Below are 16,089 nucleotides of genomic sequence, written 5' to 3'. Positions count from 1 at the left end.
GATGGAAAGAATATACTGAGTCACTGTATTGAAAGGAATTGGAAGACAGAAGAATTTCATGAAACAACATATGAGCAAGAGCCTGTGGTGATGAAAGAAGAAATTCAGTCACTGTATGGTAGAGCCTGGTGCCCCCGCCGTTGCCTGCACCACTACCCACGCCGCACCTCGACGACCATCGCCGCCCCCTGCCCTGCAGCCTCTGCCACTGCCGCCGCCTGTGTCACTTCCGCTTCGGGACCGGCTGTATGATTAGGCCACAATCTTCAATGAGTAAACATATTCCTCAGTTCTGTGGTGTTCTTGGTCACACATTTATGGAGTTTATGAAGGGCAGTGGAGATTACTGCCAGGCACATCATGACCTCTGTGCAGACAAGTGAACTGTAGAAATTCATTACTACTCCACCAAGAAGCCCCCATGAGAGCGGTTAACCTGGACACAGAAGTGTTGAATTAAAATCCACAGAGCAATTTTCAAGAGTTTTGACCTGGATGGGGTAAACCTCAGTGCACTTCGTTTCTATTGCCTCAGTATTACTGGACTGAAGAATTGCTGCTTCTTGTTAGGAGGTTCATTTCATTTTCCATTACTCCCAACATCATACTCAAAGCACTGAGATTTTCAAGTGGAGTGTTTTGATATAGACCAGTTTATTTACATTATTTCTGTATTCACTTTTAAAATTCTTTCATAACCCTCTTGAGTGTTTTTAACTTAATTAATAGTGGCTTGAATGAACTGTCCAGCTCCTGTGGAAGTCACATATAAGAAGATGAGATTTCTTATTACACACAATTCAACCAATGCAACTTTAAACAAATTTATAGAGGAACTTAAGAAGTACGGAGTTATCACGATAGTAAGAGTATGTGAAGCAACTTACGACACTGTTCTTGTGGAAAAAGAAGGCATCCATGTTCTTGATTGGCCTTTTGATGATGGTGCACCGCTGTCCAACAAGATTGTTGATGATTGGTTAAGTCTAGTAAAAATTAAGTTTCGTGAAGAACCTGGTTGCTGTATTGCTGTTCATTGTGTTGCGGGTCTTGGGAGAGCTCCAGTGCTTGTTGCCCTGGCATTAATTCAAGGTGGAATGAAATACGAAGATGCAGTACAATTCATAAGACAAAAGCAGGGTGGAGCTTTTAACAGCAAGCAGCTTTTGTATTTGGAGAAGTATCGTCCTAAAATGGGACTGTGCTTTAAAGACTCCAATGGGCATAGAAACAACTGTTGCATTTGATAAAATGGGTGCCTGATGGTATTGCCTTGGAAGTGGAACTTGAAACAGGAACTCATTTGTCATGCATATTTACCAGCCTGTTAGCTTGGTGAATAAGTCTAATAAAGCTTCTGTAGGAGTATTGAAAAGTTGTTTAACCAGGCTACAAGTTGGACAGAATTTCAGCCTCCATGGTTGGGTTACAGTTAGCCTTCCTGGACAGTCAGCTAAGGTTTCTTAATGTTCAGCATTTAAAATGTACTTATCATTTGTACCAATTGACTTTCCCTGAAATCATGAAAAAGTGTTATGAAACTTAAAATCTTTTCCCAATCCAGGATCTTACCGATACATAAAAAAACTTAGAGAAAGATTAGGTGCCAAAAATACCCAGCACAATGTTTGTATATTTTCAGTATCATACAAAAATAAAAAATCCCAGGAACTATGAACACTCTAGATCTTATGTGGTTTATTCTTTCAGTCATTTCAAACATTGTAAGTAGAACCTGTATGGCTATCTGCCTGCTCACGTTTTGTTTACATCTCCCACATTCATACCAGTGTACATCAGGTTTGTGTAACCATTGATTTTTACTGAATTTTTACCAATTCTTAATAGTGATTATTTAATGTCTCTCTGTAAATCTCATTTTGTGCTTTTATGGAACTTCATTTTGAAAAACACATTGTACAGAAGCACATATCTTTAATGTCTCCAGACAAAAGGAAAAAAAAGCCTTTCATTTAATTTAATGTTTGCACTTTGGGGTGCAACCTAATAGGGAAGGCATGTACAAAAAGAATGGGAGGGGGCTATTAAATATTTTTAGTAAAATGTTGCCTTTGTCTTGTGCAGAACATGTAGAAATATGCTCTTTAATTTAGTAATATTTTTTTAAATGATAGAGATGCTTTGTTATTGTAGCTAAAATCTTAATCATAAAATCTCTGAAAATGTAATTTTTTTCCCAGTAGGAAGTTGTTTACCAGCTTAACTTTGTTTGAAGTGTGATTACCCCCCTTCTTTTCCAACCTCTCTTGCAAAAAAAGAAGTGGGTTTCTGCTAATGCATTGAGCAGACTAATTTTTATATGCCTTTTGAGCTGTGTAACTTAATATTTGGATACATGATAATTTGTTTTATTATGTAATTAATAAAATGGTGACGTGTATTAATGTTAGTTCAGCCATATATTTATACTGTTTGGGAATGTGTGGTTATATAGTTCTGTGGGAGAAATAATTTGTCAGTGTTCACCAGCTTGTAAAAACCTAGTTGCAGAGCTGAGCTTAAATATCTAAATAAATGATGAAATATAAAAAAAAGAAAGAAAGAAGTTCAGGCTGCTTTGAAGGAAATGGCAAAAAATAAGGCTCCAGGAATAGATGGTATACCAATTGACATATTTCAGCTAACAGATACTGCGCTGTGTGTGCTCACCAAGTTGTGCCAAGAATTCTGGAGAACAACCACTTGGTCAACTGACTGGAAGAGATCTGTATTTGTTCCCATCCCAAAGAAAGGTGACCCAACAGAGTATGGAAACTATAGAACAATCTCATTGATTTCACATGCAAGCAAGATTCTACTGAAGATTATCCAAAAACGACTGGAACAGTACATCAGCAGAGAACTGCCAGAAGTCCAGGCTGGGTTTAGAAGGGGTCATGGTACTAGGGATATTGTAGCTGATGTTAGATGCATCTTAGCTGAAAGCAGGGAATACCAGAGGAATGTCTATCTGTGTTTCATTGACTATGCAAAGGCATTTGACTGTGTGGATCATAACAAACTGTGGCTGACTCTGAGAAGAATGGGAATCCCAGAACACTTGATTCTGCTAATGTGAAACCTATACTTGGACCAGGAGGCAGTCATCAGAAAAGAGCAAGGGAACACTGCATGGTTCAAAATTGGGAAGGGTGTACACCAGGGATGCATCCTATCTCCATACCTTTTCAACCTGTATGCAGAACAGATTATCCGGGAGGCTGGGCTCTGTGAGGAGAAATGTGGGGTCAAGATTGGTGGACGATTTATCAACAATCTGCATTATGCAGATGACACAACCCTGGTTGCTAAAACTGAAGAGGACCTGAAGCACCTGCTGGAGAGGGTCAAGGACTGCAGCCTACAATATGGATTGAGGCTCAGTGTCAAGAAGATAAAGATTCTCACCACTGGACCAAGTGGCAGCATCAGGATGGATGGTGAAGAGACAGATTGTTCACAGCTTTAGTTTGCTTGGCTCCACAGTTAACACTCTTGGCACCAGTAGCCAGGAAATTAAAAGGCGCATTGCCATGGGAAAGTGTGCTGTTAGGGACCTCTCCAAAGTACTGAACAGCAGTGGTGTCTCTCTGGAGACTAAGGTGCATCTGATCTAGGCCATGTTCTTCGCAATAACTTGTTATGCATCAGAGAGTTGGACAATGACTAAGGAGGATAGAAGGAGAATTGATGCCTTTGAGCTGTGGTGCTGGAGAAGAGTATTGAGAGTACCATGGACTGCTAGGAAAACAAACAGATTTGTCCTGGAAAGGGTTAAATCGGGTGACTCCTTAGAGGCAAGGATTCTGAGGCATGTTGTTCTTTGGCCATGTTGTGAGGATAGACTGGTCCTTGGAGAAGGACATCATGCTTGGGAGGGTGGAGAGACGCGCAGGAGGGGAAGACCCTCTATGAGGTGGATTGATTCCATGACTGGGATAATCGGGATGGGAGTGTCACAGACAGTGCAATTGGCACAGGACAGAGCAGAGTTTAGGGCTGTTGTACATAGGGTCGCTATGAGTCGCAAGCGACTCGACGGCACATAACAACAACAAGTCTTGGAGGGCATATGAGTGCTAGTAATTATTCTAAGTCCCCAAACAGTTCTCTTTTAGAAAGTTTGAAACTGTACCTTTGAATATATTTTTGGTTTAGCAGCACTACTCCCTAGGAAATAGATCACTAGAGCTTCTTCTGAATCTATATTTTTAAAGTTTCCCAGGGATTCTTGTATGGCCATCCCTTGTCAAGAGTCCAGGCTGAACACAAGAATGAGCAGTCGCAGTGGGCAGAGAAGTGAATAGATTACATGCGTGTAGGGACAGCAGAAGGAAGAGGTGATTGCTGTATGGTGACAAGTGCACTTTCAGCTTTCATGTCACAAACCAAGCAAAGAGACAGTTGCTTCTCTGTGTAGGGATGGGGCCTGGGGAAAACCCAGTAACAAAACCCCCCACAGGAATAGCTTGCTTTCACAGGAGTAGAATAGACCTAATAATTGCTGTAGTTTTCAGTAAAAAGCTTTTTTTTAATAGAAAGGAAGTTTTCTTGTACCTCACTGTCTTGTGTTTTTCAAGGAGCCCTAAGGTATCTGTTTGTTAAAGAAAGGTTGACTCAGCAGAGAAAAATGGGTGGTGTCTTCTCATAAAGACACCCAGCCTTGGAAATTGATGGAGGAGAGCTTGTATCTGAGCCCACTCAGTGGTACCAGAGTGTGTATCTCCCAAAAGTTTTCAATTTCTTGTATTATAGTTCATCCTCATGAATTTGAGATCCTTCCAACATAATTTTAGCTAAATGACTTGACTAGCTTGCCTCCTCAGTGGCTGTAAAAATCATACATTTTTAAGCTCAATGTTGGGACTGTGGTCTGAAGAGACAGGTATAGTGAACGAGTTGGTGAGACAGGATACTTGAAATTAGAACAGCCTCAGAAAATCTAGAACAGAAGGCTGTAGCTTCAGTACTGTTTTCTGTACCACACAGTTAATACTTATGTCTTGACATTTTTTGTTTTATTGACCTTCGCAGGCACTGCATATTATTTTTACAGATAGGTTTGTGGCAACCTCGAGATGGACAGTCTATTAGTACCATATTTTTTCAGCAGCATTTGTTCACCTTGTCTCTTTCACAGGATTTAAAACTTTGTTATTATGTAATTTCACACTTGATGGGCTGTAGTATGATGTCAACATAACGTTCCTGTGTGGTGGGAAACCAAAAACTTCCATGTCCCTTCCTTTGTTTTGACAATGCACTTTATTGCATTTTCTCTGGAGTTAACTCCACGTTGTAGCCAATGAATGCCTGTATGGCACACCTAACTTATTGTGCTGCCTATCCTTCTCTTTCTTCACCTTGCTCTCCCTCAAAATTTCAAAGTTCTTAAAATACAGAGGAAGTTCTTCTCTCTCTTTGTGGTCCTTGAGCCCATCAGCATGACGTTTGTGGATAGTGACAAATCATGTGCATGCCAACTGTGTAAGAGTATCCGTTTCCTTCCTCTCATACTTGGGTGAGACTGGTGCACTGTGCTGTAGAGAAGCTTGTGTCAGGAGGCAAGTGGGAGAGTGAGTAGAACGGAATGTGGTGGGGACAAGAAGAGGGATCCATGCATGGTGTGGGAAGGCAGATGGAGTGAAGCAAACAGTGCACTAAAGCATCCTCTTTGTTCTCTCTGTCTCCTATAGATAGGATGGCAAGGAGATAGGCTGTCTCTTTGCTTGGTTCCAGCAGATATCACACTAATTAGAAAATAAATTTAGTAACACTGTAGTCTATACTACATACTTGAGTTTTCATCAATCCTAGCAAAATTTACAAGAGTCAGTGTCCAGAGTCATGCTGGTTCTGCTTTGAGAGACTGTCTGCTTGCAGAACAGACAGCCTAGTGGACTCCAAAGGAGAAAAATATGTGTTAACTTGCTGTTGCAGATTATGCTTTTCTACCCTTGCCCGTTCAAGCCACCTGCTGCTTTGCAGGAGATGGATGGGCAGTCTCCTCCCATGTGATTAACTGCCTCTGAAAACCTGCTGGAAGGTCAGCTATGGGTTGGTTCTGACCTGACGGTAAAAACAGCAACAACCTCTGCTCCTCAGATGTTTATGCCTAGCTCTTTTTTTTTTTTAAATGATTTTTATTAATTTTAATGAATATTTACAGAGATTTTGGATTTCCATTCATTCATTGTTGCACTTTTCTCCCTGCCCAGCCCCCCAGTTCTCTTCTCTCTTTGAAAAGTAAAAGAAAAATTCTTTCATTGGTATACAATCCCCCCGCACCCCCCCAACACCCGGAATACACTATGCAACCTTAATTTTGGACTCTTGTGATAACCATAATACCCTATCATATGTTGCTTTTAAATTGTTCTCTCCGTCATCTGTTTCAATGCAGTATACATAATTTATCCAGTTTTTCTCAGTCTTACCCCAACCCTGATGTCACTCTCATTCTACAATAGTGGCAACATGCAGTATTTGTCCTTTTGTGACTGAGATATTTCACTGAGCATAATGTCCTCCAGGGTCACCCATTTTGAATAATATTGCATGAGTTCATTGTTTTTCAATGCAGCAAAGTATTCCATTGTGCGAATATACCACAGCTTCTCTATCCATTTGTTTGTTGATGGGTACTTGGGTTGTTTCCAACTCCTTGCTATTGTGAACAAAGCCACGATAAACATGGGTGCTTGGATGTCAGTTATGGTCTTTTTGGGGTGTATTCCCAGTAGTGGAATTGCTGGGTCAAATGGTATCTCTATTTGCAACATTTTGAGAAAGCGCCATACTGCCCAACAGTGAATAAGGGTTCCAGTTTCTCCACAACCTCGCCAGCATTTGTTGCTTGTGTGCCTAGCTCTTAAAGAAGCCAGATCCCTAAAGACAGAAGGCTAAAGCAGCAGTATCTTCCAATTGGCAAGGATGTTTGGAACCTCTGTGCTGTGCAGAGAATTAAGCACTGTGAGGATGAGCAGAGACACCACCACCAGCCCCTCCTCTCCCGCCCTCACCCCCAGCAGAATCTCTAACCGTAAAGCATTGGCAGTCTCCTTGGGAGACCAGCTGTGTACACATAACAACAATAAAGCCACTGTATAAGGCCTATAGTTTTCTTTGTCACTAGAATAGGGATTTTTACTGAGGGGGATTGTAGGTACACTGGAGAAAGGCTTACATACCCTGGAAAGAGTCTATTGCTTTTATCAGATTCTCTAAGGGACTTGCATAAAGACAAAAAAGGTACATGATTATTCTGATCAGTGCTCTTGCTAACCGTCTTTATAAGTACAGGTCTCGGAATTTGTAACTTCTGATGAGATGACGAAGAACTATTGGGATAGAATGTAGACTGTCTGTGGACATTCCTTGTTAATCCTTCACGGAACACCAACTGTCTTGAGACGTGCATGGATGTTCATCCAAAGGACAGCACACTCCATATAGTGGTCTGATTTGGTTCCCAAATCAATGATAGTACTTAAAACCCATCAGAGAGTGGGTGAGGTGGAACTTTGGTGACCCTAAATAGGCCAGTGTTACTGATTATGCACAGGCTCATAATGCAAGGAAAGAGTGGATACAAAGTAGTTGCAGGAATGAGTTGAGGACATACAATCCACATGCTTTTGGAAGGATCTGAAAGTTTTCAGGAAGGTGGTGTACTATTAGAAGTGATAGGGGAAAGAGTAGAGGGAGTTGTGGCCCAGCACTGCAAAACCTTCTGGGAACAGTGGCTGACCCAGGACCAGCTTTCTGCTACTGTGGACACCCGTTTCCTGGAGCTGCTGGCTACTTAATACATGCAGCTTACACAGAAAGTTCAATGAGTGGCCTTGCCCCCTAGACCACAACACAAGAAAGTGGACAGCGCTCAGGCCCATCAGATACTGAACTCCTGAGACCCTTACACCCACCCCCCAACTAAAGAAGCCCCACTTTTGTTTCTAATATTTGACTTCTGTGTGGAATTTTGTCTGATTTTGATTGTGTATATATCTCACAGCTCTATATTACCTTCTTGGCTTTACTGGGCTGTGAACTGTTGGATAATTACTGTCCTCATCTTGTCTTCCTTTTCCATTTTCATAAAGTTAACCTAAAATACAAACCTATTGCTGCTGAGTTGATTCCAACCCATGGCAACCCTCTCTCAGGTTTCCAAGGCTGTAAATATTTGTGAGTTGACACTGTCTTTACCTGTGTCCTCTGAATGTCCAGTGTGTGTACTGTCAACCTTTCAGTTAGTGGCACAACACTATATGTAACACAACAAAGGCTCCTAACATTACTTGTTAGCTACTGGTACAGATGGTTAAAGCATACTTGTCTCCTAGCCAAAAAGTTGGTAGTTTGAACCTATCCAGTGGCACTTTAAGGGCAAGCTATTTTGGAAGTGGATGCCAGTCCTGCTTGGAAGCTTGTTTTATCGGGGAATTCCATCAAACACTGCCCACCATGGGTAGCCATTATCGCATTTGACACACCAGTGTCACAGTGTTTAACATCACAGCAACCATGAGTTACAGTCTTGAAAAACTCCATGGAGCAGTTCTGTTACGCACTTACAGGATTGCATTGATCTATATCAAGTTGATGGCAACTTGTGAAAACAGTTATGTCCTCCATCAGTGGTAGATGTTCTGAAGGGAAGGAGAGGTGGACATTCTGCGCTATTTGATTTTATGGTCATGCTTAATGGAGACAGTGATGTTTGACCAGTTCTTGAGACCGCTTGGGAACTATGGGCAAATATTTATTATTATGTCTTTATACAGCAGAGATTGTGAGGATTGGGCATGACTTTGTTTTGTTGTACACAGGGTCACTGTGAGTCACAGTTGATTCGACAGCATCTAAAAACAATTTATGTACCTTTAATTGGTATCGCTTTAAACATTACCTCATTTTGAAAGATGACATAAGAAGTTACTAACTTTTATAGTGGTATGTATCTTCCTTCTCCCCCACCTTCTGTAAAAATTGTAATTGATGTAGGGTTTTGCTTCTATTTTGGGCACTGATATCTGTTGCTGAGGCCCATTTTCTCCAAAGTGTGCATACCAGAAAAATGAAGGTTTGTCAGGAAATTTTTTAACTGTTGCCTCTTGTGGTTGATCCTTTTCTTTCTGATCCATTCTGAGGAAGTTAATTTATACACATTTGTTTTATGGCATACATTCAGATCTTCACATTGCCACAATATTGTTACCAATTCTTCTTGCTAATTCTCGTTTCTATTCATCCTTCTTTCTTCCTGTCTGAGTAAATGATGTGCCACTGACCTTGTATGGTTGATTGTTACTAGTGCATTTTTAACTTTAAAACTTAAGTAATTTTTCCTTTAATATAGGTCATTTATCCCATTCAATTCCCAGGCCTATCTTCCAGAGTAGTTATTATGTTTGCTTACAGATGAAGAAAGTGGGGTTCTGAGAAGATAATTATATGGTCTCAAGCCATCAGAACAAAAGTTTGCGATCAGACGTATGTGTCTAAAATACATGCCTTAATCATATCCTACTGCTAGTTCTGGGCTTTTACGTGACCATAAATTTCTCCCTTGGCCAGGCTCAGTTCAGTTAACATCTGTTAGGTACCTGCCTCGGCTTCAGCTTAGAGATCAACACACAAGGCTCCTTAGCTGTTATGCATTACTGTGCAGAGGTCATATCTGTGCATAAACCTGCTTTTAAACTTGTTGAACCCACCTTCTAGAAACTTGAGTCTTCATGTCGTAAGGAAATAGAAATACATTCCATCCAAGTGACGGTTACATTGGAAAGGCTGTATGTATCCTGGGAATTTCATAGTCAGAGAGGAAAGTATATCACCCACTGTTAAAATCTCACATATACCAAGCCAAGTAACACATGACAAGTTGTCTTATCCTGAATGGCTTCATGGAGAATGGCCTAGAAAGCTTCCCTGAAAATGTAGTTTTGGTATGTTTTGCTAAGTAATCACTATGGCAATATGATTTTTCACCTTTTAAATGTGGTTTATGGGGCATCAGGAATGGAGGAAGACTCATCAACAACCTATGTTATGCAGATGACACAACCTTGCTTGCCGAAACAGAGGAAGACATAAGATGTTTGCTGCAGCAGGTCAAGGACTATATATAAGTCTTCAATATGGATTGAAGCTCAATGTCAGGAAAACAGAGATTCTCACCACTGGGCCAATTAGTAACTTCATGATAGATGGAGAAGAGATTGAGATTGTTAACTTCAGCTTGCTTGGTTCCACAACCAAGTTTATACTGACTTGTATAAAACAGTCAGGAGATGAAAAGATGAATTGCATTGGGAAAGTCTGCTGTCAGGGACCTCTTTAGAGTCCTAAAGAACAACAATGCCATTCTTGAGACTAAGGTGGGCCTGATACAGGCCATAGTCTTTGCAGTTATTTGCTGTGTGTCAGAGAGTTGGACAATAACTAAGGATGATAGAAGGAGCGATGCCTTTGAGTTGTGGTGTTGAAGAAGAGTGTTGAGCTTACTGTGGATTGCCAGGAGAATAAACACATTTGTCCTAGAGAGGGTGAAACCAAGCTGCTCCCTGGAGGGAGGGATTTTGAGGCATCATCTCACATACTTTGGGGACATGGCCAGGAGGGACTAGTCCTTGGAGAAGGACATTATACTTGGAAAGGTACTGCTCAGGGAAGGAAGACCCAGGATGAGATGGATTGACTCGGTGACAGGAAAAATGGGATTAGGTCTGTAGGAGACAATTGAGATTGGCTTGTGTTAGGGCGGGATTTAGAGCTATTGTACTTAGGGTCGCTATGAGTTACAGGCAACTTGATGGCACATAAGCAGCAAGCGTGGTTTATAAGTAGTCCTGTTGATGGAATATGTTATATGTTGGATTCCTAACTGAAAGGTTTAAATGAATTTGCTAGATGCTTCTTGGGAAGATGAAGCAGTCAGTATCCTCTTGTAAGCCTCAGAAATGTGATAGAATGAATGTGTTTTGATTTGTGGATTATGAAGCAACTCTAGTGATGTAGTGGTTAGAATTTAGCTGCCGAGGGAGCTCTGGTGGCTTACTGGCAAGAAACTGCACTGCAATCTCGAAGGCACGTGGTTTGAGGCCACCAGCTGCTCTATGAGAGGAGGATGGATAATCTCCTGCTGTGTGATTAGCTGCCAGAGGGTTAGTTATGGGTCAGTTCCGACTCTACAGTACACAACAGAATTTAGCTACCAGCCAGAATGTTGACTGTTTGAACTCATCCATGACTCCAAGGGAGAAAGATGTGGCAGTTTGCTTCTGTGAAGAGTCAGCCTTGGAAACCCTCTGGGCAATTCCGCTTTGACCTTTAGGGTCACTGTGAGTCAGAATCAAGCTCATGGCAGTAAGTTTTTTAAGTGTAGTTTTAAGTTTGTATTATTAGTAATCTATCTCTAACAGTGAAGATATTTTACTTTGAAATGGAGAAGTTTGAGTTAAAGATTATCTTATATAAAAAAAATTTTAAAAAAATTACCTTATATGTCAGCTCCTACTGAGTCTGAGAGATTTTCTAGGGCAGAAGAGAAAGGGGTACAGTTACAGCTGGTAATTTCATGTCATCTGTGATTTATTTTGCTACACCCCAGCCTTCCCAGAAGACACAGTTGTTCATGTGCAGACCATACCCTGTACACTGAAAGAGGAAAGGAATGGGGGAACCCCATTATTTTACTCAGCACATACATGAGCACATTTGGGCAAGAAGTAACCAGATAGCAAAACCAGCTACAGATTAATCTGAAGACACGTGGTAAAAAAAGGGGGGGGGGGCCGCGGGAAGTCTTTGAAACTTGAAGTTCCACGGTAGAGAACTCACTTGGAAAGCTGACACTCTACTCTGGGAGAGTCATTAGCTGCTGCTTCTGGCCCCACACCCTCACCAACACAACTCTGTAGATGGGGCCTGACATTGAGAGTGACCTGCTCTTGGTCTGAGTTTATTTCCTTGTTCATATTCCTTAGAAGTATAGTTGGGAGGCTTTGTTGCACATACTTTGGACATAGTATCAGTGGGGTCAGTTCCTGGAGAAACACATGTTTGGTAAAGTAGAGGGTCAGTGGGAAAAGGAGTGCCCTGCACAGCAGACTGTGAGGATGGTTCAGTATGACTCATAGCAACCCTGTGAACAATAGATCTGAACCCTATCATATCCTGTGCCATCCTCATCACCTCTGACACGCTTGAGCCCACTGCTGCAGTCACCATGTCATTGAAGGTGTTCCGCTCTTTTATTGACTCTCCACCTTTCCAAGCTTGATGTTCCTTTCCAAGGAGTAGCACCCCTAACTACATCCCCAAAGTATGTGAGATGATGCTTTTCTATCCTTGCCTCCAAGGAGCACTCTGACTGCACTTCCTCCAAGATGTACCTGTTTGCTCTTTTGGCTGTCCATGGAATATCTAGTACTGTTCTTCAGTACCATAATTCAAAGGCACCAATTTCTTCTTCTGTCATCCTTACTCATTATCCAGCTGTCAAATGCATAGCAAGTGATTGAAAAGACATGACTTGAATCAGGCTAATAATAATCTTTAAACTGATACTGTTCCTCAGTAATTTGGAGAGGTTTCTGAGAGAGAGTGGACTTGCCAGTGCAAAATGTCTCCTGCTCTCTCTGCTGATAAGGTATTGAATGTAGGTCTAATTAAGATGAAATAGTTCACAATTTCAGTCTTTATCTCTCATGATTCCCTTTGGCGAGAATTTCAGAAATTCAGTCCACTTAAATTTTAAGCATTCCCAATCTCATGCACATGTGCAGTGAAAAATAGCCAGTGACAACATGGCATTCAGAATAAACTCAATTTTTATCTCAGCTCAGGCGTAGTGGCTAAGTGTTTAACTGCTAACCTTTGTCAGTTTCAGCCTGCTAGCTGCTTGCTCTGTGGGAGAATGTTGTAGGAGCATTCCATAAAGATGACAACCTTGGAAACCTTGTGGAGTGGTGCTGGTCTTGGAGTCAGTGTCAAAAGGTTTGGTCCCAATTTAACCATTAAGTCACCTTGCCTGGATTACATAGTTGTCTGAGTCTCAGTGACTTCTCTTAGGGTACTTTCTCCTCTGTATCACATTGTCTTGTGTGAACGCAAAGCCTCCTGCCCCTTCAAGAATGACTTTTATGACTCCAAGGAGCCTATGCATAGAGTGAATTGTACCTTTGAGCCAACCACACCTCTTTAGCTTGCTTCTCTAAAGTGGAAGTTCAGCAGAAGCACCTTGATCACTCATCCCCTTCCCTCCACTGCAGGCATCATTTATGGTAGATGCTGGATCCAAATGACAGTACCTGACTAAGAAGAAATATGGACTGACTTCAGAATCCACAGGACACACCAGAGTGCCCTGAAGTTGGAATAATTCCTGCTTGATGAGTCCCTCAGAAAACCTGGGTTTAGACAGCATTTCCCAGGATATCTAATGATGTTTTCATTGCCAGTGGTAATGGGACAATGTATATACTACATAGCAACCAGAAAGCAGAGAATACCAGAAGAATGTCTATCTGTGTTTCATTGATTATGCAAAGGCATTTGACTGTGTGGATCATAACAAACTGTGGCTGACTCTGAGAAGAATGGGAATCCCAGAACATTTAATTGTGCTAATGTGAAACCTATACTTGGACCAAGAGGCAGTAGTCAGAACAGAGCAGGTCAACACTGAATGGTTCAAAATTGGGAAGCCTGTACGCCAGGGATGTATCCTGTCTCCATACCTTTTCAACATGTATGCAGAGCAGATTATCCGAGAGGCTGGGCTCTATGAGGAGAATTGTGGCATCAGGATTGGTGGAAGATCTGTTAACAATCTGCATTATGCAGATGACACAACCCTGCTTGCTGAAACGGAGACCTCATGCACTTGCTGCGAAGGGTCAAGGACTGCAGCCTTCAGTATGGACTGAGGCTCAATGTCAGGAAGACAAAGATTCTCACCACTGGACCAATTGGCAGCGTCAGGATAGATGGCGAAGAGATTGAGATTGTTCACAGCTTCAGTTTGCTTGGCTCCACAGTCAACACTCTTGGCACCAGCAGTCAGGAAATCAAAAAGCTTATCGCGATGGGAAAGTCTGCTGTTAGGGACCTCTCTAAAGTACTCAAGAGCAACTGTGTCTCTCTGGAGACTAAGGTGCGCCTGATACAGGCCATGGTCTTTGCAATCGCTTTTTATGCATCAGAGAGTTGGACAATGACTAGGGAGGACAGAAGGAGAGTTGATGCTTTTGAGCTGTGGTGCTGGAGAAGGGTACTGAATGTACCATGGACTGCCAGGAAAACAAACAGATTCATCTTGGAGAGGATTAAACCAAGCTACTCCTTGGAGGCAAGGATTCTGGGGCTTCGTCTGACATACTTTGGACATGTTGCCAGGAGGGACGGGTCCTTGGAGAGGGACATCATGCTTGGGAGGGTGGAGGGACAGTGGAGGAGGGGAAGACCCTCTATGAGATGGATTGATTTGGTGACTGGGTAATTGGGATGGGTGTGTCAGAGGCAGTGTGGTTGGTGCAGGATAGAGCAGCGTTTAGGGCTGTTGTGCATAGGGTTGCTATGAGTTGCAAACAACTCATGGCACATAACAACAGCAACCCTTTATTGGATTAAGAGGCTGTAAATCTTTCTCCTGTGGAGAGGCTGATGGACTTGAACTGCTTAACTTAGAATTAGTAGCCTAACACGTTGGCAAGTTTCCTATTGGGATCAGAATCTCATGTGCAACAAATGTTGTTACGCATTTGCTGGCCTTCTTTCTCTTGGCCAGGGCTGAACCATTTTAGAATCAGTTCTTAGCCCTGGTCACAGCCAAACCTATAAGTGAGTTTAGTGTCTGAATTTTGTTTCATAAAAGACCCTTTCTGGACTTGGCGGTCGCATCACAGCGCAGACGAGCCTCATCCTTCTCTCACTCCTTTCCTCGCTTCAGTCTGCAACCATGTCTGACAAACCTGATATGGCTGAGATTGAGAAATTCAATAAGTCGAAACTGAAGAAGGCAGAGATGCAAGAGAAAAACCTTCAAAAGAAACGATCAAACAAGAGAAGTGGGCGAATCATAATGAGGCTGCGCCTCCAATCTGCACTGTACATTCCACAAGCATTGCCTTCTTGTTTTCCTTCTTTTAGTTGTTTAACTTTGTAAAATGCAAAGAGGTTGGATCAAGTTTAAATGACTGTGCTGCCCCCTTTCACATCCAAGAATCTAGAACTACTGACAACTGAAGGCGGCCCCTGCTGCTCCCGTCAGCCTGCATGGCTGGCAGGGAAGGAAAAAATCTTGCATGTTGGTGAAGGAAGGAGCTGGGTGGATGACGGTGAATAAAATGTAGGGTTAAAAGCAAAGGTTGTCCAAGGTGTCTTGCGGCGTAAAATGCAGTTTAATTGGAGTGCCTTTTTTTTTTTTTCAAATGATTTTAATTATTGGAATGCACTGTTTTTTTAATAAGCAAATAAAGTATTAAAACCTGAAAGGAAAAAAAAAAGACCCTTCCTGGCCAGCTAAAACTCAGCTACCACCCTCCTCACTCCCCCAGGGTTTCTAATGGGACTAAAGATTCTTCCACTTTCCAAGCTGAGGTCTGTTCTACCATGAAGTGAGATGACAGTTGGGACATTGTTTTGTTCGTGGTGGAAGGTTCCTTTAGCAAGTTCTAGCTGCAGTGCCTCTTTCCTGAGCTCTTGTCCAGGTTTCAACTCTCATCCTCAGTGTCTGCTTGAATGCTGCAATTGAGTGCTTTGTTCACTTGTGTTTGATCAAGTGAGAGATAAGCTAGGGTAGTCCCTGGGTGGCAGAGATGGTGAGATACTGGAAGGTGCTTCGGAAGACCCCTGCTAATTTACTTTTCAGAAAACTCTGTGGAGCCCAGTTCTATCCTGACATGTTTAGAGTTGCTGAAAGTGTCAGTTGATTTGACATTGATGGCATCAGGTTTAGGGATGAGCAGCCCTCCCTTCATAAAAATATACAAAACCTGCAAGAGTAGTTTTGTCCTTCTGAATTTATGCCAGTTTATAGATACTAAGAGGAGAGTACCTTCACACTGGTTTGCAGCTGTT

The 16,089-nt window shown here is 42.0% G+C and overlaps 1 protein-coding gene across 2 annotated transcripts; it reads left to right on the top strand.

Moving 5' to 3' along the window:
* The first annotated feature begins 734 nt into the window (after window positions 1-734).
* LOC102864808 (protein tyrosine phosphatase type IVA 1-like) lies at window positions 735-1,247 on the top strand. Of its 2 annotated transcripts, XM_006897425.1 has the most exons (2): window positions 735-1,064; window positions 1,140-1,247. In XM_006897425.1, the coding sequence occupies exons 1-2, from the start codon at window positions 738-740 to the stop codon at window positions 1,245-1,247; spliced, it is 435 nt and encodes a 144-aa protein (XP_006897487.1). In that variant the 5' UTR covers window positions 735-737. The 2 variants fall into 2 exon arrangements, with proteins under 2 accessions (XP_006897487.1, XP_006897486.1); XM_006897424.1 differs by having other exon boundaries at window positions 735-1,247.
* The last annotated feature ends 14,842 nt before the right edge of the window (window positions 1,248-16,089 follow it).

This window comes from Elephantulus edwardii, unplaced genomic scaffold, assembly GCF_000299155.1.
Source record: "Elephantulus edwardii isolate Elephantulus edwardi_28Jun2011 unplaced genomic scaffold, EleEdw1.0 scaffold00209, whole genome shotgun sequence".
Lineage (NCBI taxonomy): Eukaryota > Metazoa > Chordata > Mammalia > Macroscelidea > Macroscelididae > Elephantulus > Elephantulus edwardii.
The sequence above is the reverse complement of the archived record's forward strand: the minus strand, read 5'-3'. Positions and strand labels throughout refer to the sequence as shown.